Raw genomic sequence first — 24,688 nt, 5'->3', positions numbered from 1 at the left:
ATCAAATTTAATTAGCTCTACCTTGGCCCACGTTCAACGTTTACGTGAAATGTAAATAAAATCCGTTCAGAACTTTTGAGTTAGTTTGCGAAGAAAACAAATAAACGCCGGCTGTCGCATCACCTCGGCGGAGGAACTTATCTCTACGTCATTAGTGCGCGCGGTCCTGTTTTGGGCGGAGTGAGCTTCACCCTATTCTGGACCACCTTTTTAGTTTATTCCACAACATTTTTCAAAAATTTAACTAGAAATGCTGACTGAAAGACAGCTGTCGCTGTAATAATTTTGATAATTTTAAAAAGTCCATTTTACTTCCCTTAATGTTAGTTGCAATTTTTTTTAATGCGATCAAGTTTGTGATCTATTCTTCCTGGCGGTAGCTTATTAGCGACCAGCCCACTGATGACGTTTATGGCGCCAGAAATCAAGTAGTGACAACGTAGCTCGTGAGCAAGTCAGCCGGTGCTCGTTTGTTATCAGTGATGGAATAACGTAAACACAGCGGATCTTTATAGGACGTAATCATTATATCTCCGTCTTTTACCTAGCAAACTAGATTTGTGACAACGATGGTTGTACTACGCAGCGGTGTCGGAGCTGCGCCGATGGCAACAACTCCGGAGAGACCCAGCGATTTGGACACAAGCTCCGAGTTTCTGTCGCTACTTCCCGCGTCCCAGAGACGATCTACCCGAGTAAAGCGCTCCCATCGGGTCCTCGATGACAGTTTCAGCAGCCTTGACCACAGCAGCATGAACGTAAGCGTAAGTTTTACCGGCCACTTGGATCGAAGAGTTTTGGTAGAACGATATCAATATGTTTGATTTAAAGCAAGTAGCACGCTAAGCTACTTAGCTTGTCAATATCATTACTGATACGTTCACGGACTAAGCGTCACATCACGATAATAGTACCTATAGTGACAAACAGTCCTGCGAATTATGTGGCGTCAGTGTCCCATCAAATGGTTCTGGTTCCTATACTTGAGCTGTCAAGTACCCAAGTGTTTAAAAACAATATCCATCCTTGTGAGGAAGGGGTTAAAGCAACAACAAATAACCTCATTTCATTTGAATTTATTGTACAAGTTTGTAATAAGTCACGACACGAATTCATAAAACAGACGTTGACAAATTTTTTAGACCCCTGTCCTGCAATGTACATGTGTCTCATTGACCTTCCAGGGACATGCTGATATGAAGCAGGAGAACAGAAGCAGTCTAAATAACTTCCAGAGGAGCCGGAGACGGAGAGCAGCAGCGGCGGTCTCCTTTTCAAACACGGAGGTGACGGCCAGCTCTCCTGTTAATGAAGCCAAAGCTGGAGGATGCTGCACCAGGTTAAACCTGACTTAATTCCTGAAAAAAAAAAATTCTGTCCTGCTAGATTTTTGTGCATGTCGTAGATGTTCCCTTTCTTGCAGGTAAATTTAAGAAAAGTGTTTAGCCATTGTAACCTCCGTGCAACACTTGTACAAGAAATGTACATGCAAACATATATCCATTATGTAGATAAAGAAAATCAGCATTGCATATTTAACATTGAAGTTATACATTTGCTCCCTTTTTTTAGGAAGTCTTCCCAGCTGCAGAGAGAGGAAAAAGCATCTAGCGGCAATCAGCAAGCAGGTAACATTTCCTGAAGTGTTGTTTCTTTCCAGTTTTAGCTTGCATGTTTATAATATAGATCATTTTGAGAAACATTTATCTAATTTAGCAGATGTCCCAGACAAAGTGGAGGGGTCATCGACTCCCAAGAGGAGTCGCTTTGATTTAGAGAGCAGACATATGGAGGAGAAGGAATATCGCTCAGTGCGCCGCAGCTCCAGAATCACAAGATGCAAAGTGAATTCCCCGAAACAGTCGGTGCTCTACAACCGCCTAATCACTAAGTAAGGTCACCCAGTCTCTCAAACTCGTTACCGTGGCAAAAATTTGTTGCAGTTCAAAAAAAATCTGCACAGTTGTATCACATTGTTTTAAACATTTTTACAGGACCCATAATTACATTTAGTCCTGAAAGATGTTTACCACTAAATGCAATGACAATTAGATGACTAAATTCTTCCTCTGATTGTCAGCACGGCCGAAGCAGTTCTCCAGAAGATGGATGACATGCAGAAGATGAGGCGCAGACTAAGCGACAGAGAGAGCCAAGAAGAAGTATTACCAAACAGGAATCTACATTACATCAGATTGACTTTTTTTCGCTATTGGCTATTTTGCTGTTTGATTACGCGTAACCTGTTTTAAACCTTGGCCGGCATTCACACACTTTTCTCTGAGCAGCGTGGTGTATACACCAGAGGAAGAATGAGAATGTTGCTGAGGTCCAACATGGGCAGCAAAGACGTTGTGGAGGAGAAACAAGGTGAGGCGAGAACAGAACTCTAGCATGATTGTAAGAGAACATGAGGTACCAAATGAGATTGGTTTCTCATAAATTTAGGAGGGAATAAAGATGGTCATGGTGAGGAAGAGGAAGATGGAGAAGATGAGGAGGATGATGACGACGAAGATGATGATGATGATGACGACGACGACGAAGATGATGATGATGATGACGACGAAGATGATGATGGTGAAGATGAGGAAGAAGAGAACCAGAGACGTTATGACTTCAGACAAAGAAAGAATGTAGTTCGTTACCAGGCTCCACAGGATGGTAATCAACCATTTTAAGTCTGCTCCATTTGTCAGTTTGTTGGTGTTCAAAAATCAAATTCAAACAATGCAAATGTTTCATTTTCCCAATATCTGTATGGGTTTGATGAATGACAGTAATGGAGCCTGCGGTCTGCCTTTTTCTCTTAGAACCCAAAGAACCAAGAAAACGCAGCTTGTACTTCAAGGATCACTCATCTCCAAACAGACATGGATACAGATTCAGCCCCTACAACAGGAAAGCAAGCAGGTAAATCGACAGTGACTACATCACTTCATCTAAAGGGAATGTTTGCTATTTAGGGATATTATCCCGCAACATCACTTAATGGCCTTTCTACTTTTAAAATAGAATGTATTGGAGGCAGAAGAAGCTGCCCAAATTCTCAATTTTGCACTCTTTATCTTTCTGATTCTGTCATTTGTATCAATGTGAGTAGTTCTGAGAGATAAGATCCTACCCGCTCTAGTATTTCACCGCAGTCTGTTTAGACTGCGTTTGGTGGTGGTCACATTTGAATGAATTGTTTTACAGTTTTGAAGATCAAATTAAGATAATTGTTAAATTATTGTGTATGGTGATAACTTGTTTGGTTAAATTAGTCATGCTGGTGTTTCGTATAAATATGCATGTATGCATCTTTTTCAAAACTTTTTATTTACTGACATTTATTTTCTATTTTATTTTGGGATGTTCAATACTATGATTTTCCTTTAGACCAATTATGAGTACTCACTCTTCACTACTCGCCGATACCACTGTTTTCACCCTGGGGTGTTTGAACAAGTTACTTGTATTAAACCAACTCCTCTTCATACTACTTCTTGCAACTTTGATTTTGTAGAGTTTACATTCTGCAGTGGGCTGGTCATGGGTCCTAACTTCACAGATTTCCCAAACCGGTGATGTTTTCGCAACGGAGCCGCGATAAGTGGCCTTGGTGTCACACCACAGCACCGCCATCACTGTCAAAGAGTAGAACTCGAGATAAGGGTTTTTGTTGCTGAGAATATCAGCGGGTGGCATCGACAGCCATTCAGAGTAGATACTTGGAAATAACAGCGGTATCGAACTGATACCCGGTATTGGTACTTGGCTATCCCATCCCTAATTTTAATCCCAGAATAATAGACCTGATTGCCACAGTTCCTAATATCGTGCAGGTAACCTGGTTCTGTGCTTGTGTTGCAGAAGGAGACATGCCATTCACAACAGTGACTCCACTTCTTCATCTTCAGATGATGAGCAGTTCCAAAGAAAGAGAATCAGGAACAAGTCAGTCAACAGGTGAGAACTCCTGCGTGGGGACACCTGTACACCACTGCAACAAAACGACATGATTATTAGAAAAAATCCTTACTGTTTCAGCAAACTAAAACCATCTGAACAAATTGTTTTATAATACATTTTCCTTGCAGATTTTTACCTTTGAACCTTAAGAAAGATGACATTCTGGGCATCCATAAAGACAGGATGAAGATCGGAGCCAGCCTTGCTGATGTGGATCCTATGCACATTGATAGAACGGTGAGCTGCACAGATGTGTTGTCTCGTTTTAGATGTCACTGTTTACCTAATAATGGCATTTACTGTGTAATAGTGTACATTTGTTTGGTTGCTGCTTAAATGGAGACCAATTATTAATAGGACAATAATGTAAAAAAACAAGCACCTAAACGGAATGTTATTTGGCATTTAGGTGCGGTTTGAAAGCATCGGAGGTCTGCGCAAACACATTTTGTCACTGAAAGAGATGGTGGTCTTTCCTCTGCTCTACCCAGAAGTCTTTGACAAGTTCAAGATACAGCCTCCGAGGTAAGCTCCACATCTTTGAGGTTCTTAAGTAATTCATGTCTTCTGATATGGTGATCAGTTTGAAACTATAGTGAGTGGTAAGCAGAAAACTTTAGGTACCCAATATGCTGGAGACATGGATTTTTCTTCATATTGGATTCATGCTAATGATGTCAAAATGCTGGTGCACAGTAGAAAAGAGATCAAGATATAACTGAGATTAAATACAGCGAATCTAGTTAGACCTGGTTTGTTCTCATGCGTCTCTATCCCTTTATCCGAGTTGCTCAGTTTATATTTGGGTTAAATTGGTTAAAAAAATAATTGAATCCCTTATGATCAAAACATTTTCTCTGTTTTCCTTTGTCTACAGGGGCTGCCTATTTTATGGTCCTCCAGGCACAGGAAAAACCCTTGTAGCCAGAGCTTTGGCCAATGAGTGCACTCAAGGAGAGAGAAAAGTCTCTTTCTTCATGAGAAAAGGTGCTGATTGTCTGAGTAAATGGGTGGGAGAGTCGGAGAGACAGCTGCGCTTGCTTTTTGATCAGGTAATCACATTTTCTATCTATCTGTAAAAATAAAGCAACTGTTTTTAGTTATTATCCATAGCATAATAAAGCAGCAGATGCCAGACTATAGAATTGATATTTATTAAAAATCTATTGCACCATTCACAGGCATATCAGATGCGCCCGTCCATCATCTTCTTTGATGAAATTGATGGTTTAGCTCCAGTCAGGTCCAGTCGTCAGGATCAGATACACAGGTAAGCAGGATAGACTCCAAACTAGATTTCAAAATATTGGGTGTAAACACACTTTTCTGCCTCCAAAGTTCCATCGTGTCCACCCTCTTGGCACTAATGGACGGATTGGACTCCAGAGGGGAGGTGGTTGTCATAGGAGCTACGAACAGACTGGACTCCATTGATCCCGCCCTGAGACGACCAGGCCGATTTGACAGGGAGTTCCTGTTTGGCCTGCCGGACAGATGGGTAAGAAAATATAGAAACCTTTTGTTTGGGGAAAAAATGGACACTGACTGACTTTTTATTGATCATCTTTTGTATGGAAGGCGAGAAAGGACATTCTAAAGATCCATACCAGACAGTGGACTCCGCCACCTTCTGACACCTTTTTGGAGAAGCTTGTGGATAATTGTGTCGGTATGTTTGTGTTGAAAATGATACAGTAGCATCAAACACAGTCAGACAGTTAGAACAGGAACATTCCGTGTCTCTTTGCTTCCCAGGATATTGTGGTGCAGACATCAAAGCTGTGTGCTCGGAGGCCGCTCTATGTGCACTGCGTCGGCGATATCCGCAAATCTACACTTCCGCACAGAAACTTGTGCTCGATGTTGACTCCATTGCGATCACAAACCAAGACTTTGTGTGTGCGATGTCAAAGATAGTGCCTGCTTCCCAGAGGTATATCTAGAATAAGCATATGATCCATTTTACACATTAGTTATGCCCTGTGGTTTCTTCTGAATCTAAATATGTACGATGTTGACTGTCATTATTAGGGCAGTCGTGTCGCCAGCCAAGGCCCTGATTCCTGTCATCCGTCCTCTGCTGTGCGCTGCCCTGCAGGACATCCTTCACATACTCGGGAACGTCTTCCCACATGCTGAACAGAGCTTTCAAAGGCAGAAACGACAAGGTTCCGTACTGCACGTTGGCTCTATAGATGAAAGGGCTCCTAGACTAGAAAGTAACTGTGTGGGTGTATTTATTTTCAGATGGGACCTGTGGCATTCTTGATGATCTAATATTGAGTGAAGAAGAGGACATTGGGGACGTGGGAAAAACCTCACTGTCTTCAGTCAAAAAAAATGCTGCTGATGAACTTCTCAACTTCAGCAGGTTGGTCAGCTGTTATTTAATAAAGAAGTGTAATCCCATGCGGGGGGGGGGTGTATTCTGCTAATTTTGTTTTAGATTTTATTAATCAAATATATTTGGACGTTCACAATTTCAATTAGGCCCTAAATTTTTTCCAGGATTTGTCAAGAAACCGAATTCAGGCGTAACTCTCAGTAAAAGCCTAATCAGAACATTCCTGCTTTAGCTGTGTCAGGTATTCAGTGAGTCTGTCATATTTCATCGTGTAGGAGTGTTCTGAGCGAGCCGACCTCCTGCCGTCCCAGGCTGCTACTAGAGGGCAGGCCAGGCTCGGGTCAAAGCTCCCACCTCGCTCCCGCTGTCCTACATGCTTTGGAGAAGTTCACTCTGTACACACTGGACCTGGCTGTGCTGTTTGGATCCAGCGGAACTATTCCAGAAGAGAATTGTGCTCAGGTAACAGACCTCTCTTGACTTGCATTGGAAGGAATCTCGTGACCAGATTAGAATAGAGGTGATCTGTACTCTGGCAGCCTTGTCAAATTCAGTGTGTTCTGAAAGTGGACTTCACTGGCCAAAATGGCTGCCACAGTGACTGTAGTTCATGGGCCCTGCCTCTGTGCATTGTGGGAAGTAGGGATAAATGCGTACTACAGACACATGCCCAGTTCTCAGTTTAAGAACAGATATGTGTTGTCTAGTTATGCTTCCGCCTCCACTCCTAAACAAATGGACTCTAGAGTTTATCACCTAGTACTTCATTAGATTAGTTCCTCCACCCATTGTTTTTAATATGAAAGATTGGGTTCGGCACCTTTAGCTGTAAGAAGCTACAGGTGTGGTTCCTGTCGAGCCTTGGCAAGCAGCATACAGCATTCCCAAGTACCTTATTGCTCAATGCTCCCTTGACAAATGCTAAATACGGAAACGGTAAACACTAAAAATAGCAACTCATGACTGTATGTCTTGTTGTCACGTGGTTATTATCATCACAGTCCAGTTTAGACATGAATGAAGACTTTGTGCATATGCATGTGTTGGTAATGATTAAATAACACATTTGACTCTGCTTAGTATATATGATATGAATAATTTAAAAAATGTAACAATTATTTACTGCAATCTAGCCGAATGGCTTTTTCTTACCCAGGATCAGCTTGTGGTATGTAACTGGTTTGAAAGCAAACACCAGTGTCAGTTTCCAGCATGTATAATGAAACAATACAGAAAAGAAAAAGCAGGAAGGTGAGCAATGAGCTCAACCACACATTAGCATCTCATGACTGTGGGTCTTGTTGGCAGGTGGTTATTATCATCACAGTCCACTTTAGACATGAATGAAGGCTTTGTCTCATTCTGCATGTGTTGGTCGTGAAAATAACCCCTTTAACTCTGCTTAGTCCTGTAATCTCTGGTGTATAAGGCATGCCTAAATATAAGCTGCACTAGTAATTACAGTATTTGATAATCAAATTTTTACATATATAAGCTGCATTCACCTATAAGCCACAGGTGTCTCACTCAGTACCACAGACAGCGCTGAAGCACATATGAAGGGGAACCCTTTTTCCATATATATTACATAACTAACTAACTATTACATAATTAACTGGCCCATCCTGTTTCTCAAAGCTCACCCACCAATTTTTTTTTTTTTTTACTTTTCGGCAGTCAGGTTATTTCATGCCATAAATCATACACCACGATGGTCCACCAGCAAAATCTTCAATTTTTTATTTTGGTGGCCATTACTTTTGCTCTCAGTCGGAGCTGCACGGTGGAAACCCCTCGCTCCTCTGCTCTCTGCGTGTTTACCCAGTCTTCAGGAACGTTTACAACGTCCTTGGAAAGCTTTTGTCGTCCTTTAGCTTTGACAGTTCTTTGCCACCTCCAAAGTCTCATCATGGATTCTGTCTGTCAGTCTGACGTATCAATATCTATCCTGTAGGTGTTCGTTGAAGCAAAGCGGACCTCTCCCAGCATCCTATATGTTCCTCAAATTGGACAGTGGTGGGAAACTGTGAGCCCTGCCTTAAGAGCCACCTTCCTCAGCCTGTTAAACTCCATCCCTACCTTCTCTCCTATTTTTCTGCTGGCCACATGCAGCATGCAGTACAATCAGCTAAGCATGGAGGTACGGAACCCCAACATGAAAGTGTTGATGCTGTTGAGTCAACACAGATATTTATGATTTAATATATATATTTGACAGGTGAATGTAAAACTGCTCTTTAATGACCCCTTTCTTTTCTTAGGTGCAAGACTTGTTCAGTCTTAAGTATGGGGAAGTTTTCCAAATTCAGCCCCCCAGCAGAAGAGAAAGGCGCAACTTCTTTGAGGATCTGATCCTCAATCAGGCTTCCAGAGCCCCCATCTCAAAAAAGAAAGCTGGTGAGAAAGAACATGTGTGGAAATACAAAGGCCTGAATTAGTGTTCTGTTATGTGCTCTTGAGATGTATTATTTCCACATCTTGGTAATGCAATTTGTAATATTAATTAATGTTTCAGGAAACCTTGGATGTTTGTTGTCACACCGGTTCTTAATTTTGTGTGTTTATCCTTCTATTTTCCACCATCTTCAGTCCTGAATGCACTGGAGGTGCTCTCGGTTGCCGCCCCACCTCCCCCATGCCAACTGACAGAGGAAGAAGCCAAACGGTTGGAGGAGCAGGAAGAAGATACTCTGAGAGAGCTTCGTCTCTTCCTGCGCGATGTCACCAATCGCCTGTCCCAAGACAAACGCTTTAAGGCTTTTACAAAACCCGTTGATTTAGCAGAGGTACGTTTCCCCCTAGTTAATGTGGATTTACTGATAACTCCTTGACAGAATGGGTTTTTTTGTCTGTTAATGTCATAATTTGTGTTACATCGGTCTTTTTTCTGTTTTTAGGTACCAGATTATGCTGGTGTCATCAAAAAGCCCATGGACCTGTCAACTGTTCTCTGCAAGATTGACCTCCATCAGTACAACACTGTCAAAGAGTTCCTCGAGGATGTGGATCTTATCTGGCAGAATGCCCTGAAGTATAACCCAGATCAGGACCCCTCAGGTATGTAGAGTGGGGAATTCAAACGTCGGAGATGATGAGAGCTGCCCTTTTTTCACACATTTGTGTTCTGGGTCTAGATCGCCAGATCCGCCACAGGGCGTGTGCGCTAAAAGATACGGCCCATGCTATCATCAGAGCTGAACTGGATGAGGATTTTGAGAAGCTCTGTGAGGAGATCAAAGTATCATGCCAAAGAAGAGGTAAATGATGTGTGTTTGTGTGGGGGGCATCGACATTCGCCATAGTTTTGAATTTCTGTTAACATGTACCGGTAATTTTTCCATTGACCTTTAATATACAAATACATTTCTGAGACATGGCCTGTGGTGTCACTGATTTTACACCATCAATGCTGTTCCAGCACCATAAAAAAAGTAAAAATGTGGGACTGCACTCGAAAATGAACACCAGTAATTTCAAACTGTGCTTCACCATCTCAGGCGGCTCCTCCCTGAAGTTTGCTCCCACTTACTACCACGTTCTTCCCAAACCTGCTGCTGATGCCAAGGTCACCAACTCCACCCCAAAAACTCAGGCATCTAGAACACCAGCTCTGGTTACTCCCACAAAGCCGTCTGTTTCTGCAGCGCTGAAAAGCACAGGTAAACGCTGCTGCAAGTCAGGAAATTATATTTTAAAGATGAATCCAAGTGGAAAATATAAAAATGTTTTCTCTGCAGGAGAAAAGAAAAGGAGGCGGAAGAGTCGCTGGTCGTCTGGAATCTATGTCAAGAAGAGACTTGCATCTTCCCATCGGGACAGAGAAGATGCACACTTGGCAACTGATGAGGACGTGCAGAATGGGGATGACAAAGCGGATGCTGATGGGGGAGAAGAAGAGCAGACGGTGATGGATCTGGAGTTGGCGTCAGCTGATGGAAGTCGCGTTGGGGAGGATGGTGAGGAGAGATGGGTGGAGAGCAGTAACGCTGCTGAAGGTGAGGCTGGCGCATGCGAAAACTCCGACAGGCAGCACAAAAGAGACTATATGGATACAGGTGATGCAGAAAAACAGACTGAAAGGGCAGAAAATGGGTATGGTGAAGCCATTTCAGTGGAAAACCATGAGGAAAGTCACACTGGGATGGAGATAGAAACTTCCAGCCATGGCACATTTGTTCAAAATGAGACAGAGAAGCTGAAAGAAACTGGGAACAAGATTGTAAATGTAGCAGAGGAAGAACCAACACAGATGGCCACCCCAGGAACTGTCAGAGAGGACCTGAACACTGGTGAGATGGTGTCATCACGGGATTCAGATGATGCCGTGCACTGGAAAGCAGGTGAAACTGATGGAGTATGTGTGTATTTCAGAGAGACTCCAGGGGTGCATGACACGTGCTAAAAAGAACGCTGCGCTACAGCAGCGGACAGTCAACTTGGACAAAGCTCAGCAGATCTTGGAGCAGAAAACTCCTCTCGTGGTCGACAGAGACAAACTGAAGGTGCGTTGGATGGCTGCTGCAGTGATTGTTGAATCTCCCAGTGTGAGTAACCGCTTACGTGACGCTTCTGCCCTCCATCACTTCCCCAGGAGCTGCTGGAGAGAGTGGTAGAAAAGAGCGAAGGCTACGAGGTCTTCCAGCTGGAGAGACTCTACACTCATCTATGCCAGAGCATCTACAGACACAGACGAGAGTACAACAAAACAGCACTTGTAAAGGCCAGTAACATTGCATCATCTCTACTGAAAATGCTCTTAATGTGTTGTAGAATTCTGCCTCTGATTCTGTGTCATTTGATTCCCCCCCCCCCTGCCATTCAAACAGGAGTTGGAACAAGAGATTGAGGATTTCTGTTGACGTTCTCCTGGGAAAATGCAGAAAAACTGCAGTTCCGTTGTCGCAGACCTACAGAACCTTTAATTTGTGCTTGAACTCGACTTTTGTATCCACTTGTTATATTAAATTAAAGTAATTTCCTGTAAGTGTGATTTTTTTTTTTTTAATTCCATCATTTCCAGTGTATAAGCTGCTAGTTTTGCCCCCAGACGTCGAACCCTGTGGTTTATACAGCGGTGCAGCTTGTTTGTTTTTCTCGCTCTCGAGCTTCATGCCAATAAACCTACAGAACAGGTCGCAGTGGGCCAAGCAAAGGTATGGTAAATTATTTAGATCCCTAATTTGGTGCTTCATATACTTAACCCACCCTCATCATGGAAAATAAAGGAAGAAATTCAGTCTTAAGTATGGGGAAGTTTTCCAAATTCAGCCCCCCAGCAGCAGAGAAAGGCGCAACTTTGAGGATCCGATCCTCAATCAGGCTTCCAGAGCCCCCAACTCAAAAAAAGAAAGCTGAACAAAAAAGGGAACACGTGTGTAGAAATAGAAAGACCTGAATTAATGTTAAGTAGAGAGGGGAAGCGATTCCAGCTAGTTGTGGCAGAGGTCCCTACAACTTTAAACACTAATAAGACAAATCAAATCCACCAAACTAGCTATATACAAAGCTGCAAACCCAAACCACAAAAGAAGGAAAACACACGTTTAGTAGAACCTCTGTACCACAGATGTGCTAACCTTCCTCCCTAACACAAAACCAACAGGCCATAATCTAGCCAAACACAATCAAACCGTGGTTCACTATGTTAAAATGGAATACCTAAATAAGAAAGACAGAGCAGCTACTATGTGACTAAATTAAAAAGGTACCACGAAGGGCAAACAAAACCCAAGAGGCCAGGCGGGACAAAACAGCGTCCCCACACCAGGCAAACTTTAAAAAAGAAACAAAGCCAACTGTTAGGTAAATAAACAATACTAAATCACACCAAAATGACATGTTTTTCCTGGGTAGTCTGCATGAATGAATTTACCGTATTTGATGGCAGCTACTCAGGAGGCCACACACACACCACCTTAATCCAGCACACCAGACTGGAGTGATCACGACCACCCTGGGACACCAGAGCTTGACAGTGGAGGCACATAACCAGGCCTTCGACCGTAGCCACACATCAGCTGCACCAGGTGTTATTAGGGGCGTGCCACACACCTGCGGGGAACACCATGGCAACCAGAAAACAGACTGGCGAAGCAGGATAGGAATGCAACAGGCTCGCATATATTTATTAACCATCCGTTTACATAATAATAATATTTCAGGAAATGGATGTTTGTTGTCATACCAGTTCTGAGTATAGTTAAACTTAATTTTGTGTGCTTATCCTTCTTTTTCCCACCATGTTCGGTGCTGAACACACTGGAGGTGTTCCCAGTTGCCGCCCCACCTCCCCCACACCAACTGACAGAGCAGGAAGCCAAACGGTTGGAGGAGCAATGGAAAGAAAGTCTGTGAGCGCTCCATCTCTTCCTGCACGATGTCACCAATTGCCTGAATCGGCAGAAACCAGCAAGACGGAGATGGCAGGGGCAGGAAATGAGAACGCTGAAGCCGTTCCAGTGGACAACGATCAGCAGAGTCACACTGGCATGGGTAGAGGGTCTCGGGAAACATCCAGCTCTGGTAAAATTGTTTAAATGAGACAGAGAAGCCATCAGCAACAAGACTGTCAATGGAGCAGAGGAAGAACCAACACAGATGGCCACCCCAGGAACTGTCAGAGAGGACCCGAGCGTTGGTGAGATGGTGCCACCACAGGACTCAGATGAAACTGATCAACCCAGTTTCAACATCGTTCGGTGTACATTCATGCCAAATCATGCACTGGAGTATTTGAATGGACCACTCCACCTGACTGTGGGGCTCCATACGTCCTGGATCTTACAGCGCCCTCTAATGCCATGGTCCTGCAGTTAAACTCTTTGACCAATTTCCAGCAGCTCACTCAATGCTCCTCACTCATGCTGCCCCGTCCTCCTCCTTGTTGCAGTTGTCCCTTGGCACAGTCAAAAGTCAAAGGTGGACCCATTGTAGTGTGCCATCACCCAGGCACACACCTTCCCTGATATCAGCTCAGGGAATTGGCCCAGCAGGAAAGTGACAGGTAAGTGAGGTTGCTGACCAAACATGAGGAAATATGGAGACTCACCCGTCGACTGATGAGGGGTGCTTTTTTTGATAAACACCAACTGTTGCAAATAATTGGGCCCGTGCCGATTTTGGTCAGACGGAAGGGTGTACGTTGCCAATTGCCGTGGCAAGGCGTCGTTCGGGTCTTCTGCACCCCAAACAGTCTGCACAGCTGTTGAACCAGAGCACTTTCAAAGCTTCTCAGAGTGGAGACGCACTGGGACACCATATCAATAAACCAACTCTTTTACCAGGACCTCAGCCACAGTAGACCATCTGGTCTCACCCATCCTGGGCCGGTTCCAGGAAAGACAAGTTAATATGATTGGGCTCTGCAGCTAATAAGTAGCCCATACGAGAACGAACTGTGTGTTCTTTGACAAGATACCGTGCTCACACCGTTGGCACCAGTCCCTGATATCCTGGGCCATCCTCGGCCAGTAACGCCTCTGCCTCACCAGCTTGGGAGTCCGTTTCATGCTCTGGTGCCCATTGTTTTGATGAAGCTGGTGAAGAATCTGCTCCTTCACACGCTCTGACAGGAGAAGGTGTAGGATCTCCTCTCCACCGTCAGGACGACGGAGCCGGCAACACAGCCAGCCATCCATCTGCATACCAGACCACGCCCCTGGGGGCTTAAATGCTCCTTTGCGGCCCAACTCGGCACCTGCTTGTCATGCCAGAAGGCTGCGATAGCTGCATCGCCTTCTGCCATCCCCTGGAGATGACGTCAGCATTCATGTTGGTTGATACCGAAAGCTGCACTCCTTAAACTTCTCCACGATTGCCCACTGTGGCTGCATAGGCAAGAGGCCTCACCTTTCCCTCCTGTTCCTATGACAGAACAGCTCCCAACCCACCATGGCTGGCATCAACTTCTAAAATAAAGGGCAGTGAGACGTTAGCACATGCTAAGGTTGGTGCACTTGCGAGGTGAGACGTTATGTCATCCGCGTGTGGTGCATAGAGATTCTCCCTGGTCTTGAATTTCAGTTAAAATGTAATTTTTGCTTTGATCTTTTACATACACGTGCATTTCTGAGAAAGAAAGGAAATCTATGAGACATTATGGCCTGTGGTGTCACTGATTTTACACCATCAGTGCTGTTCCAGCACCATACTGCTCTTAACCTCACATTTCTATCACATTTCCTTTACATTGATGGAAAATTGTTAGTCATTTTCTATTTATTAAAGGAGTGGTGAAATATTTCCCCACTCAAAGTAAGCCTGTAGCTATCAAGAAGACAATCAATTTGAGTGGAACTAAAGTTAGCAAAGGCGTCCTCTGTTGTTCACATGGTATTAATTTTAAGACTGAAGAAGCATTTTAGTTAAAGAATCATAAGCAAAAACATCATCTTTAACAGTGTTTATAACTTGTGTAAAAGACAAGAAAAATCACTAACTTCTTCAATGTCTTTTCTTTTCGAACATGGACACAAGTTACGGGCAAGATTAATTACTCATATAGCGCTCTACAATGACACGATCCATCTGGGAACAATTTATTTTATTCTTGCATCAGAACTTCCATCTGAATTTTTTAAATTGCATCTGACTGCACGCTCTCTTTATCACAATAAAATTGTAGATAAGCGATCTAACGCTTTTCCACTGACAGGTTTCACTTTATAAAACTTGAGTTTGCACCGCTGCAGTAAGGCGCCAATAGTGGCATTGGTTTAAAAGCGCGCAGATACCAGAAGGTTGGGCCTTATTTAAAAAAAAAAACGGCGATAATAATATAAAGTTTAAAGTGTGAAAAGCGAACATTTGAGGGAACACTGTCAGACCTGTCCTCGGATAACTTTTCAAACTGCCCTGGCAGGTCATGTAAGGACACGCTGGCAGCCTTCCCGGCTACACGAACTCAGTGCGCGTCAAACGGATTTTAGTCATTTACTTTCGCCTTCTCGGAGGTGTTAAAGCCAACACTGGACACTTTGGACGCGGTGATAACCTTTAAGGGGACGCTTTTGAGTACATTTTCGCCGTAATGAGGGAAAATAAGTAAGCGGAGAGAGTCGCCGAGCGATGACGTCAGGACGTATTACATTGAACGATGACGCCTTTCGATCATTAAAAAAAAATCTGCCTTTAAAACACATCAGAAAATTGGGTCAGCGAACTAACACAGGGCCGGCCGCGGGATTACAGAAGTAACCGCCGGCGTTTGGGCCGCATCTCCAACGGAGGTATGAAATAACCTGCTCCAACGAGGTGGAAAGAGATGTCCGGCGTTTCCAGCATCTTCCGACTGGTCCGTCCGTCTGTCTGTCTGGCTGACTCCCTCCGCCGGGTTTGGGAGACCCGCGAGCCCGAATAACGTTAACGCCGCTGTCGTCCCGTCCGGGCTGCCTCCCGATGATTAGCCGCGGGAGGAAGACCCCCCGAAAGGCATCTACCGAAGCTTGAGAGCCAGGAAACCCTCGCCCCGACAGGCTGGTAGCGACGCTGTCCGCATTTGAGTACTTCAGTAAGTTTACCGCTAGACACGAACAACAATAACGACCGCCCCGGCTAACACTAGCTAGTCCCCCCCCCCCTTCTCGTATACATGTTGTGAGCTGTGGAGCTAATATTTCTATCCTCGCACTGAATTATTGTCGCTATTCTTCGGTAATGTCGAGTTAGCCGTCGCACACCCCCACATTACCCCCGAGGCGCTTTTCTATTTGTTATGCAGATGATCCCATGATGGCAGCGTGCGCTGCACTGTTACTGTCGTTGTTAACAGCCTGTGCAACACCTTTACCAGCAGAAAGTGAGGAGCAGTGGGCTTCAGTCAGAGCCCACCGGCTGTGCACCATGTTGTGCATGAGCAACACCTTTTTTTCCTCTCTCTCTAACAGTTAACCACCCCGTCTCAGTGATGGTAACCACGCAGATAAAGGCAGGATTGTTAGTACATGTATGGAAATTGGGAGCAAATATTTGCTGGAAGCAGGCCGCTGAGTAAATATATTTCATATTCTGGAGAAAGGGTGGCGAACTGGGGCCTTGCTGTGGCTCTTAGATCAATATCACTGTATTGGGAGAGGCTTTTCAGGTGTGTATTGAATGAAATGATATACATCCAAACTCAAAAGTATTCTTGGTACATATTTAATGAACGTTGCCTGTTGCGGCACAAAGGGTTGCTTTATTGTCAAATTACCCTTCACCCCCTGTCATCAGAAATCAAATCATTCAATACAGCCATAAACCAGATGTTTGTATACTTTGTCACCATAAACAGGCCTATAAAGGTGTAATAACATGTTCTGTATGACATTTCCCTGCTTGGTTCACTTCTCCCACCAGATATATCCTTTTCCCAGTCTCATCAATGTGAGCAGGACCGCTTAAGGCATGTGAACCTCAGCACCAGGCTCACGGAACACTTCTAGCTGACGGGAGAAAACAGTTGGTCTTTTACGATGTCGAGCCGACGGAAATCAACCACGCCGTGCATGGTGCTGCCTGCTCATGTGCTGGAGCAGAAGGAGGGAGAGGAGAGACCTGAAAGGACAACGGATGGAGAGGCAGACGAGGAGAAGGTGAAAGAGGGCGCGGAGGTGGGGCCGGCGGCAGAGGAGCTGCAGCAGGCGGCGGCGGTGATGCCCACATCTACAGACACAAGTAGGTTCAAATCTGGTGGATTCTTACACCTGAACTGCGACTTAAATGACAAGTATGCATGATTTTTCAATTGGAATCATAGATGAACCTAATGCCTCCATAGATGAGGCGGATGTCGGCGCACCAGCTGTGATGCGGGTTTCCTCAAACCTGCCGGAGGTGCAAAGCAGCGACCAGTCAGCCCAGGAACAACCGTGCGATGCACCAGACGACGGGTCAGCGGACCCTGCTGCAGTGGCTGCCATCTCGCTCAGTAAGACCCCCATCATGAGGCTGAAGACCAAATCGGAACCCAAGAGGATCGCCGTGTCGCTGAAATCGACAGAAGAGGCAGCGGAAGGTTTCGGAGGTGGAGACGGGGAGGCGGGAACAGAGCTGGAGCCCATCGAGGCGCCCCTGGGGCAGATGACCCCTATGGAGATGCTGCTCCAAGACTCCATGAAGCTCGGGGGAGGCATGCTGGTCAACATGGGTTCGGAGCCTCAGAAGAAATCCTCGGCCTTCAATCCCACAGTTCTGCCTGCCGGCCTGGCACAGGTACCGAACCTTTCTGGCATTTTACGTCTTGTTATCAGACTGTCATCAGTAAAATACAGACTGGAAGTGCAAAACTATCAAAAACAGGACATGGGTCAATATTTATTAGGAATTTATTTGTTTCCTTGATGATAAATGTTGAGTACCAGATGGTATTAAAGTTTTAATAGCTTCTCAGTCACTCCTACATTTCCAAAACATGATGCATCTTGACTTTTGAATCAGAGTTGTTTTTTCCAGAACAATGGACTAATTAACAAATTAGAACCAAATGATACCCCAAGGTCCTTTAAGATAATTATCTTTAAAAATGAGAACCGGAATTTAGCCTCGTTAGAAACATCTAGCTATGGTGACTTGTGTAAAGGTGTTGTTCTTCGATTAAAATACGAGTTAATTTGAGATATGGATTCGAGGTCATCTGCCCCATATTTCTGTGAGGTTTTAATTTGAGTATTGCTTTCATTTTCTGTATAAAGGGATACATTTTTCAGAATCCAATTATGGTGAGTAGCTGTAATTTTAAATACCCTCAACAAACAGCATCTCCTCCTCCTCCTCCTCCTCCTCCTCCCCCTCCTCCTCAGGTGCTTTCTGCATTCCAGGCCCAACACAGTGCGGCTGCAGCCGCTCAGTCTCAGCTCCTGATCCCTCTGAGCAGCATCCCATCCTATAGTGCAGCTATGGACACCAACCCCCTGCTGGGCAGTACATACAAGAGGTTTCCTTATCCCTCCATGGCTGAGATCAGTAGCCTAGCAGCACAGACCCAGTTCACAGAGGAGCAGATTAAGGTGAACTAAGGTCTTTTTTATTCTATAGGGTGATCTAAAAAGTGTATAGTGTGTCAGCGGTGTGCTTGATCTACGCCCAGGTGTGGTTCTCAGCACAGCGACTGAAGCACGGGGTCAGCTGGACTCCTGAGGAGGTGGAGGAGGCCAGGAGGAAGCAGTTTAACGGCACAGTGCACACCGTGCCTCAGACCATCACTGTCATACCTGCGCATCAGCTCTCGGCCGCGGCCAACGGGCTCCAGTCCATTCTTCAGTCCTGCCAGATCGTGGGTCAGCCGGGTCTGGTTTTCACACAGGTAGGTAAGGAAAGCATACATGCCCTATCTAAAAAGACTCAGCTTTGACTGTGGGGTGACCTCGACATTTCAATTGAATGGATCCCCCCTTGAATTAGCTGATTGACAGCTGCTTATTAGACTTTGGCTTTAGTTGGTCTCCTTCAACGCAGCTCAGTTTATATTCAGGGTGGCCTTGATTGGCCGAGCACTTCTCCTCGGTTCGCTGCGTTAACACTTGCATCCTTCAGTCAGCTGGAGGTTCTGATATGCGTGGATGTAATTCCCGACGACACAAGAAAAATCAAGCGGTGGCTGCGTCTCTGTGCGATACCTGCACATCAGCACGTCTTTGCTTTGTTGGTGTAGGTCGGCCCAGGGGGGAACCTTCCAGTGACAAGTCCCATCACTCTAACAGTGGCAGGGCTGCCCAGCCAGTCCCAGAGCGCCAGCAGAGTTTCCAGCCAGCCCATCCAAACAAACAGTGAGCTGAAACGTGCAACCACCATCCAGCCCCCCTCTCTTTCACCACAGGCAGGAAGCAGTTTTTTTTCTTCCTTCTTCTGACCGATATTCAGCACCTGGGCTTGCTTCTCATTTAACCCACTGCTCTTGTTTTTCTTCTCTTAGGAGAACTCTGCTCTTAGCACTGACACTTTCGGCTTGCGGCCTAAAAAGTCCAAAGAGCAGCTGGCTGAGCTGAAAGCCAGCTACCTGAAAAACCACTTTGTAACTGACGCAGAGATCGCCCGGTTGATGAAGGTCACCAACCTGACAAAAGGGGAGATCAAGAAGTGGTTCAGCGACACCAGATACAATCAGCGCAACTCTAAAAACAGCCATATCATTGGTTTCCACGATGGAGGCAGCAGAGGAAGTGGCATCTTCAACAGTAGCACTAGTAACACAATTATTATCGACTCCAGCGATGAGACCCCGCCATCCCCCCTCCCTCCGCGAGCTTCCCCTGTGAAGGAGAGGGAGACGCGGGCCAAAACCTGGAATCCCTTCCCAGATTTCACTCTGCAGAAGTTTAAAGAAAAGACTCCAGAGCAGCTGGTGGTGCTGGAGGAAAGTTTTGAGAAGAACAGCACCCCGTCAGACGAAGAACTGAACCGCATGAGGACGGAGACTAAACTGACGCGAAGGGAGATTGACGCCTGGTTCACTGAGCGACGGAAAATGCCGTCTCTCAGCACATCCTCTCCTGATTCTTCACTGGGAGGGAAAATGGAGGCAGATGACGCGCAAGCGGGAAGAGGAACAGGAGCTGGCTCGGCTTCACTTTCTGCCTCCATGTCTCGTAAAGGTAATCAAACGCCTCCTAGTGGCCGTAGCAAACAGCTGCCCAGCAACGCCTTCAAGGACCTAAGAGATAAGAGCAAAAAGACTCCTGAACAGCTCCACATTCTGAAAAGTGCCTTCGTGCGGACCCAGTGGCCTACACCTGAGGAGTATGACCAGTTAGCGGAAGAAAGCGGCCTTCCCCGATCCTACATTGTCAGCTGGTTTGGGGACTCTCGGTACTCATGGAAGAACAATAACCTGAAATGGTTCATCCAGTACCAAAGTGGCAACTTTGAAGCGCCAAATGGTGGCGGGGGCAATAAACTAGCAGGTGGTGGAGGCCTTGGCAGAAAGCGACGTACCAAAAATCGAGGTTGGGGTCGTTCCCGGACTAGGAAACAGCCGAGAAGATCTGCCTCATTCAGCACAGAGTCCGGCAGATCCACACACTCCAAGAAATTCAAGAGTGGTAAGGAAATCCTAAAGGAGTACTACCTGAAGCACCGCTTCCTCAGCGAGCAAGACCTGGACGAGCTCGTCACCAAGACCAACATGAGCTATGAACAGGTACCAGCCTCAGCCTCTTCCTCTTGAGTTGTGTCTACTGTAAACAGCTGAATGAATCCAGCGGAAACTCGACATTGATGCAGGTTTATTTTTTTGTTGATGGAAGCTTTGAACCAGCCAAACATCCTGTAAGTCTCTTTCTTCTGTTGTGGAGGTGAGGGAGTGGTTCGCCGAGGTGCACCGACGCATCGACATGGGGCTCGACCCCTTCCAGGCGTCAACAGGAAGGACGGACGGAGGCCGGGAAGAGGGATCCGAGATGCACGGAGATGCCCCGGGAGTGACCGAGGAGCAACAAGGCTTGGGAGACGAAGATGACGACGAGGTCGATGAAGGGGACGAAGGCGACGATACGGACGACAGTGAGGTTTGGGAGCCATCGCGTAGCGTCAGGAAATCCTTGTCGGTGTCCGAAGATTGATGATTGCGGGAAGCACGGCGAAATACTGCCCAGTGTGCCGAGAAAAACCCAATTACCATCAATGCTGGAACTTTAACTCACAATTTTACCTTTTCTGACCCCTGTACAAAAGATTTTGATGGAGTTAAAGCTTTAGTTCAAAATCTTTGACAAGGGCGTTGTTAAAGTGGAAATTTGGCACAGCAAAGTTTGATTACACTTTAGGAGGCCCCAGATTTGGATTATAGACCAAATTAACAATCTGAGATATTGGCTGTACTGTTGTCTGGCTTTTCTTAAATATGATTGGAGCGAGAGAGCACGTAAATACTGAGACACTGTTTCATGATATCATGCCTCGAGTACTTAAAATAATAGTTCTTCATTGCCAAGGAAGACTCCATCAGCTCATGGAGAAGGATGCAAATGATCCCAAGGATGCACATTACTTGATTATATAGTTTTCTTGAGTAGGAGGCAGACGTTCTGCTTTCTGAGTAGTGTAAAATAGTTCCACATTTAAGAAAAGACAGACATCCGGTCAACAACCAGCATTTAATAGTCCTCTAACTGGCATATTACATTTGCAAATTTATGTTGCCATGAAACTCTGTGCTATGAGCACAGGCCTGATTTGTACCTTTTATTTCCAGTATTAGTGAATATTTCACACTTGATCCCAAACTGACAGGAAACAGCGGGAGGAGAATAAACAAGTTGTTTACAAAGGTGCTTTACAAAACCTGGTCGCTAGGTGTCACTGCTGAGCAACAACTCGCCTGTGGATTGAACTCAGCGGGTTGTTTGAGATGACCCGGATGAACAATTAGATGTTTAAATGCTGGAGAAATGCCCTGATGCTTTTAATCACCATGGGACGTGGGCTGAAGTCTTCCCTTTTTAGCTGTTTGTTGTCTCTTGCGCACTAGTATTCTTTTTTTTTTTTGTTATTGAACACTTTTGGGTCTGATGGTAAAAGTCACAGTATGTGTTAAATATTGATATTATTCAGGTTTTTTCACCTTTTTGATACAACACATTCTGTGTTATTGTAAACTTTTTAATTGTTTTGCTTGGAGATCGGACATTCTGTGGTTGAATGTGTCTCCTGAGATATATGGTTTGAGGGGGAAAAAGTGGCGATCAACTAAACAATATTTCAGAATTGCAGGCATCTGATTTACAATGACATGGTAACAGAAATGAAATATTGTGCTGCAGTTTTTAATTGGTATGAATTTCTGGTCGGCCGAGTGGGGGAGAATTTGAGGACATGCAAACATTACCTGCGGCTCCCATCCCAGTACCACCCAGACACTTTTGCCTTCTCGTTTGTGCTGTTTAAATGAGGCCTGTGAAGAAATCAACCCACATTAAGGGGTTGTTAAACAGAATTTGAAATCAGAAATTGACCCCAGTCGATACTGACTGAAGTGTGAAGCCTGAAGCTACAAAAAATACACATATATTGCACTCCATCCACTTGTATATTGTGGATAAAATCCCGATTAGGCACCTTAATCCCTTATTATACCATAAAATGGCTCTGAGAGACCAAATGTGTTTTGTATGACTTCAGATGAAACCAGTATTTTGCCTTGAAAAAGTCTTGTGTGTGTTAATGGTTTGAAACCTTTTACCCACTTCTTTGATAACAGTTGTTACACATGGATGGTAATGAGGCTCAGAACAATCAGCCACCTCTTTCTGTCGCTTTATTGCACAACCAGAGCCTTTTATGTTTTTAATTGTTGCTTTAACTGGTGAGAATTGTCCCCCATCTCGCCCCAATATGTGTTTTTCAGCCCTCGATGTGTGTAAACTTCCCCCCTGTTCTCATGGTTCTGTTCGGAATACAGAGAGGCTGGACATACAGGGCAAAAGACTGGAAGTATATAAACAGGCTTCCTTGGAAAATTTGCTTTATTTCACGGAAAGATGCCCAAACAAACCCAGTGTTTTTTTACCCCCTCTCGTGGGAATCCCGCCAAACAAATTTTTGTTTTTCCCATCACTGAAAAGACTGAAATCTGTCTCTGGAGACTCTGGAAAAGCTTTGCAGATAATCCTATGTGCCTACATGGCTCGTACATTTGTTTGAACAGAATTCCGAGAAAATGACGACACCAGCAGAATGGGGATCGCACGCTGCGGGCGGGGTGTTCCTTAAAGGAGGTTCAAACTAAGCTCGTGATCCTCAAACGAGCACCGCTTTTCTGCTGAGGTGGCACCACGCGTAGACATTCTGAAGATGGAAATGTCTGTATTAAGTTCCGAAACTGACAACCTTAGCATTCTGGACTTTTACCGAATCCTCATCAGCCACCGACCGGACAATATTTTAGCGCCTTTACTTCAGTTCAGTCATGATGTCTGCTCAACGTGATCCAAGCAGGTTTGCTCGTTCTCTCCCAGGGTGAACTGAGGTACGTGTTCTCATCAAGTGCCAGGTCCAGAAAACTTTAAAGAAAAGTTTAAGGAAAAAAGTTCTGGCTCATCCTGCATGCAATAAAAGCCAAACCGCTCATTTGTACATACAATATTCTGGGTTGGTCTACCTGAGATGGTACTAGCCTAATCTGGGGCTCCTAGTGTAGCTTTAACATTGTTCACAGTGGACCTGCTTCTTTGCCAGCATCATTTTGATCCAATCCTCCAAATCAACACACCACAATTTGCCGTTTTGTCATCACCACGGTTGGTCCACGGTTTAGGCCCGTACCTTCCCCCAGGTATTCCACCCACAGTCTTTTACGGTGTGCTCTTTCATTACTATAGTCTGTTCTGAATGTTTTACAATGTTTCTATCTATAAAAACTGTCATTACAGCTCTTTACAAACAATAGTTGATTGCTAACAATCATATCTCATATACCTTATACGATAGAATAATGTTTTTCAGTTTTTAGAGATCAGCCGGTGTTGCACAAATCGCTTTATTGGTACTTTTATTGTAAGTGTAGGATCACAACTCGGGAGAAAGACCATTCACTTTGCTGTTTCTACGAAAACAAATGCTTTGTTAGCGGCAAGCGTTTGCCTAACAAATTATGGATTCAGGTTTAGGCATGAAAATAGTTTTTAATGTCATCAAGCAGTGTTGTAGTGTTGAATTGCGATATAGGAAGTGTTTTAACGTGACAACTTTCTGCTGATTTTTGCACTAAACATGGCAACAGAAGCAACATTGCTGTATTTCAATATTAGGAGTCATTTTAATTTCCAGAACGATTTTTAAGCTGCAAATGCAAAAACAATTAATGCACTTAATACTAGCACCTTATGAGTTAAAACAGGCAGAATCAGCTTGTATTACATCACTGACAAATCTACTTGAAATAGAATAATTTCTTTAATTTTGAGGTGTTGTGTCCACTCGCTGAGTTGTGATTCTATATTCATCGGTCTCCATGTGTCCCAGCTAATGTGCTGTAGAACTAAGCGCTAGCATTGTGATCTGAGTAGTTTGCCTGCTGTTCTATTGTGCATATATTATCTGTATCTGTCACTATACCTATTCTATACTTCTCACTTGTTTTCTTGTATTTAAACAGGTAGATGGTTGAATGTTTCTTACAGCAATCAGAGATTCCAGTGAAAACTTTTTGTTTTTGCCATAAAACAAAATAAAGAGATCTTGGCAGAATTGTCATATAAATACCTATGAATGTATTTCCCACCGAAACCTGTTAACACTAGGTTCTGTCTGTCTGTCTGTCTGTAAGTCGGTCGGTCGGTCGGTCGGTATGCATGCAGTACAGCCCTTAATAAAATTTATACATATAATGCCAAACAAATTTTATTAAGGGCTGTACTGCATGCAAACCTAAGATTATTTCTGCCAAAATATGGAACAAACGTCACAAGTGCTATTTTT

The 24,688-nt window shown here is 44.6% G+C and overlaps 2 protein-coding genes, 1 long non-coding RNA gene and 1 other non-coding gene across 9 annotated transcripts; 3 read left to right on the top strand and 1 right to left on the bottom strand.

Annotated features, from left to right (window-relative positions):
• Nucleotides 1-216: 216 nt before the first annotated feature.
• On the top strand, nt 217-11,282 carry LOC101062756 (ATPase family AAA domain-containing protein 2-like). Of its 3 annotated transcripts, none has more exons than XM_029839313.1 (29): nt 217-758; nt 1,185-1,339; nt 1,573-1,628; nt 1,717-1,891; nt 2,081-2,162; nt 2,289-2,370; nt 2,449-2,664; nt 2,814-2,913; nt 3,856-3,951; nt 4,083-4,191; nt 4,364-4,479; nt 4,832-5,006; nt 5,136-5,224; nt 5,293-5,452; nt 5,533-5,623; nt 5,710-5,887; nt 5,986-6,122; nt 6,202-6,325; nt 6,574-6,760; nt 8,253-8,438; nt 8,560-8,695; nt 8,888-9,084; nt 9,196-9,355; nt 9,433-9,555; nt 9,796-9,957; nt 10,036-10,587; nt 10,670-10,800; nt 10,890-11,018; nt 11,125-11,282. In XM_029839313.1, exons 1-29 carry the CDS (start codon nt 570-572, stop codon nt 11,155-11,157), a joined length of 4,326 nt encoding a protein of 1,441 aa, XP_029695173.1. In that variant the 5' UTR covers nt 217-569; the 3' UTR covers nt 11,158-11,282. The 3 variants fall into 3 exon arrangements, with proteins under 3 accessions (XP_029695173.1, XP_011603687.2, XP_011603686.2); XM_011605385.2 differs by having other exon boundaries at nt 217-764; nt 1,720-1,891; XM_011605384.2 differs by having other exon boundaries at nt 217-764.
• LOC115250516 (uncharacterized) lies at nt 2,923-15,675 on the bottom strand. 2 transcript variants are annotated; one of them, XR_003889083.1, is made up of 4 exons: nt 15,538-15,675; nt 4,091-4,171; nt 3,833-3,985; nt 2,923-3,629 (listed from the first exon to the last, which is right to left on the bottom strand). It is a non-coding gene; the product is annotated as an uncharacterized lncRNA (long non-coding RNA). The 2 variants fall into 2 exon arrangements; XR_003889082.1 differs by having other exon boundaries at nt 2,923-3,985.
• On the top strand, nt 6,833-6,966 carry LOC115250576 (small nucleolar RNA SNORA5). The gene has a single exon (XR_003889147.1). It is a non-coding gene; the product is annotated as a small nucleolar RNA SNORA5 (small nucleolar RNA).
• LOC101062537 (zinc fingers and homeoboxes protein 1-like) lies at nt 15,178-24,471 on the top strand. Of its 3 annotated transcripts, none has more exons than XM_011605383.2 (8): nt 15,178-15,806; nt 16,651-16,951; nt 17,034-17,488; nt 18,076-18,282; nt 18,363-18,578; nt 18,927-19,091; nt 19,188-20,411; nt 20,566-24,471. In XM_011605383.2, exons 2-8 carry the CDS (start codon nt 16,750-16,752, stop codon nt 20,830-20,832), a joined length of 2,736 nt encoding a protein of 911 aa, XP_011603685.1. In that variant the 5' UTR covers nt 15,178-15,806; nt 16,651-16,749; the 3' UTR covers nt 20,833-24,471. The 3 variants fall into 3 exon arrangements, with proteins under 3 accessions (XP_011603685.1, XP_029695174.1, XP_011603684.1); XM_029839314.1 differs by having other exon boundaries at nt 16,634-16,951; nt 17,055-17,488; XM_011605382.2 differs by having other exon boundaries at nt 15,179-15,806; nt 16,634-16,951.
• Nucleotides 24,472-24,688: the final 217 nt, after the last annotated feature.

The sequence above is a fragment of the Takifugu rubripes genome, chromosome 7, assembly GCF_901000725.2.
Source record: "Takifugu rubripes chromosome 7, fTakRub1.2, whole genome shotgun sequence".
Taxonomy (NCBI): Eukaryota; Metazoa; Chordata; class Actinopteri; order Tetraodontiformes; family Tetraodontidae; genus Takifugu; species Takifugu rubripes.
This window is presented reverse-complemented; position numbering and strand designations above follow the sequence as displayed.

Coding starts and splice junctions, on each gene's coding strand:
- LOC101062756 (XM_011605384.2), top strand. CDS start 570: ATGGTTGTACTACGCAGCGGTGTCGGAGCTGCGCCGATGGCAACAACT. Junction 4,480..4,831: donor TTCAAGATACAGCCTCCGAG/GTAAGCTCCACA, acceptor CTTTGTCTACAG/GGGCTGCCTATTTTATGGTC. Junction 5,888..5,985: donor ATAGTGCCTGCTTCCCAGAG/GTATATCTAGAA, acceptor TGTCATTATTAG/GGCAGTCGTGTCGCCAGCCA.
- LOC101062537 (XM_011605383.2), top strand. CDS start 16,750: ATGTCGAGCCGACGGAAATCAACCACGCCGTGCATGGTGCTGCCTGCT. Junction 18,283..18,362: donor TCACAGAGGAGCAGATTAAG/GTGAACTAAGGT, acceptor ATCTACGCCCAG/GTGTGGTTCTCAGCACAGCG. Junction 20,412..20,565: donor CCAACATGAGCTATGAACAG/GTACCAGCCTCA, acceptor TCTGTTGTGGAG/GTGAGGGAGTGGTTCGCCGA.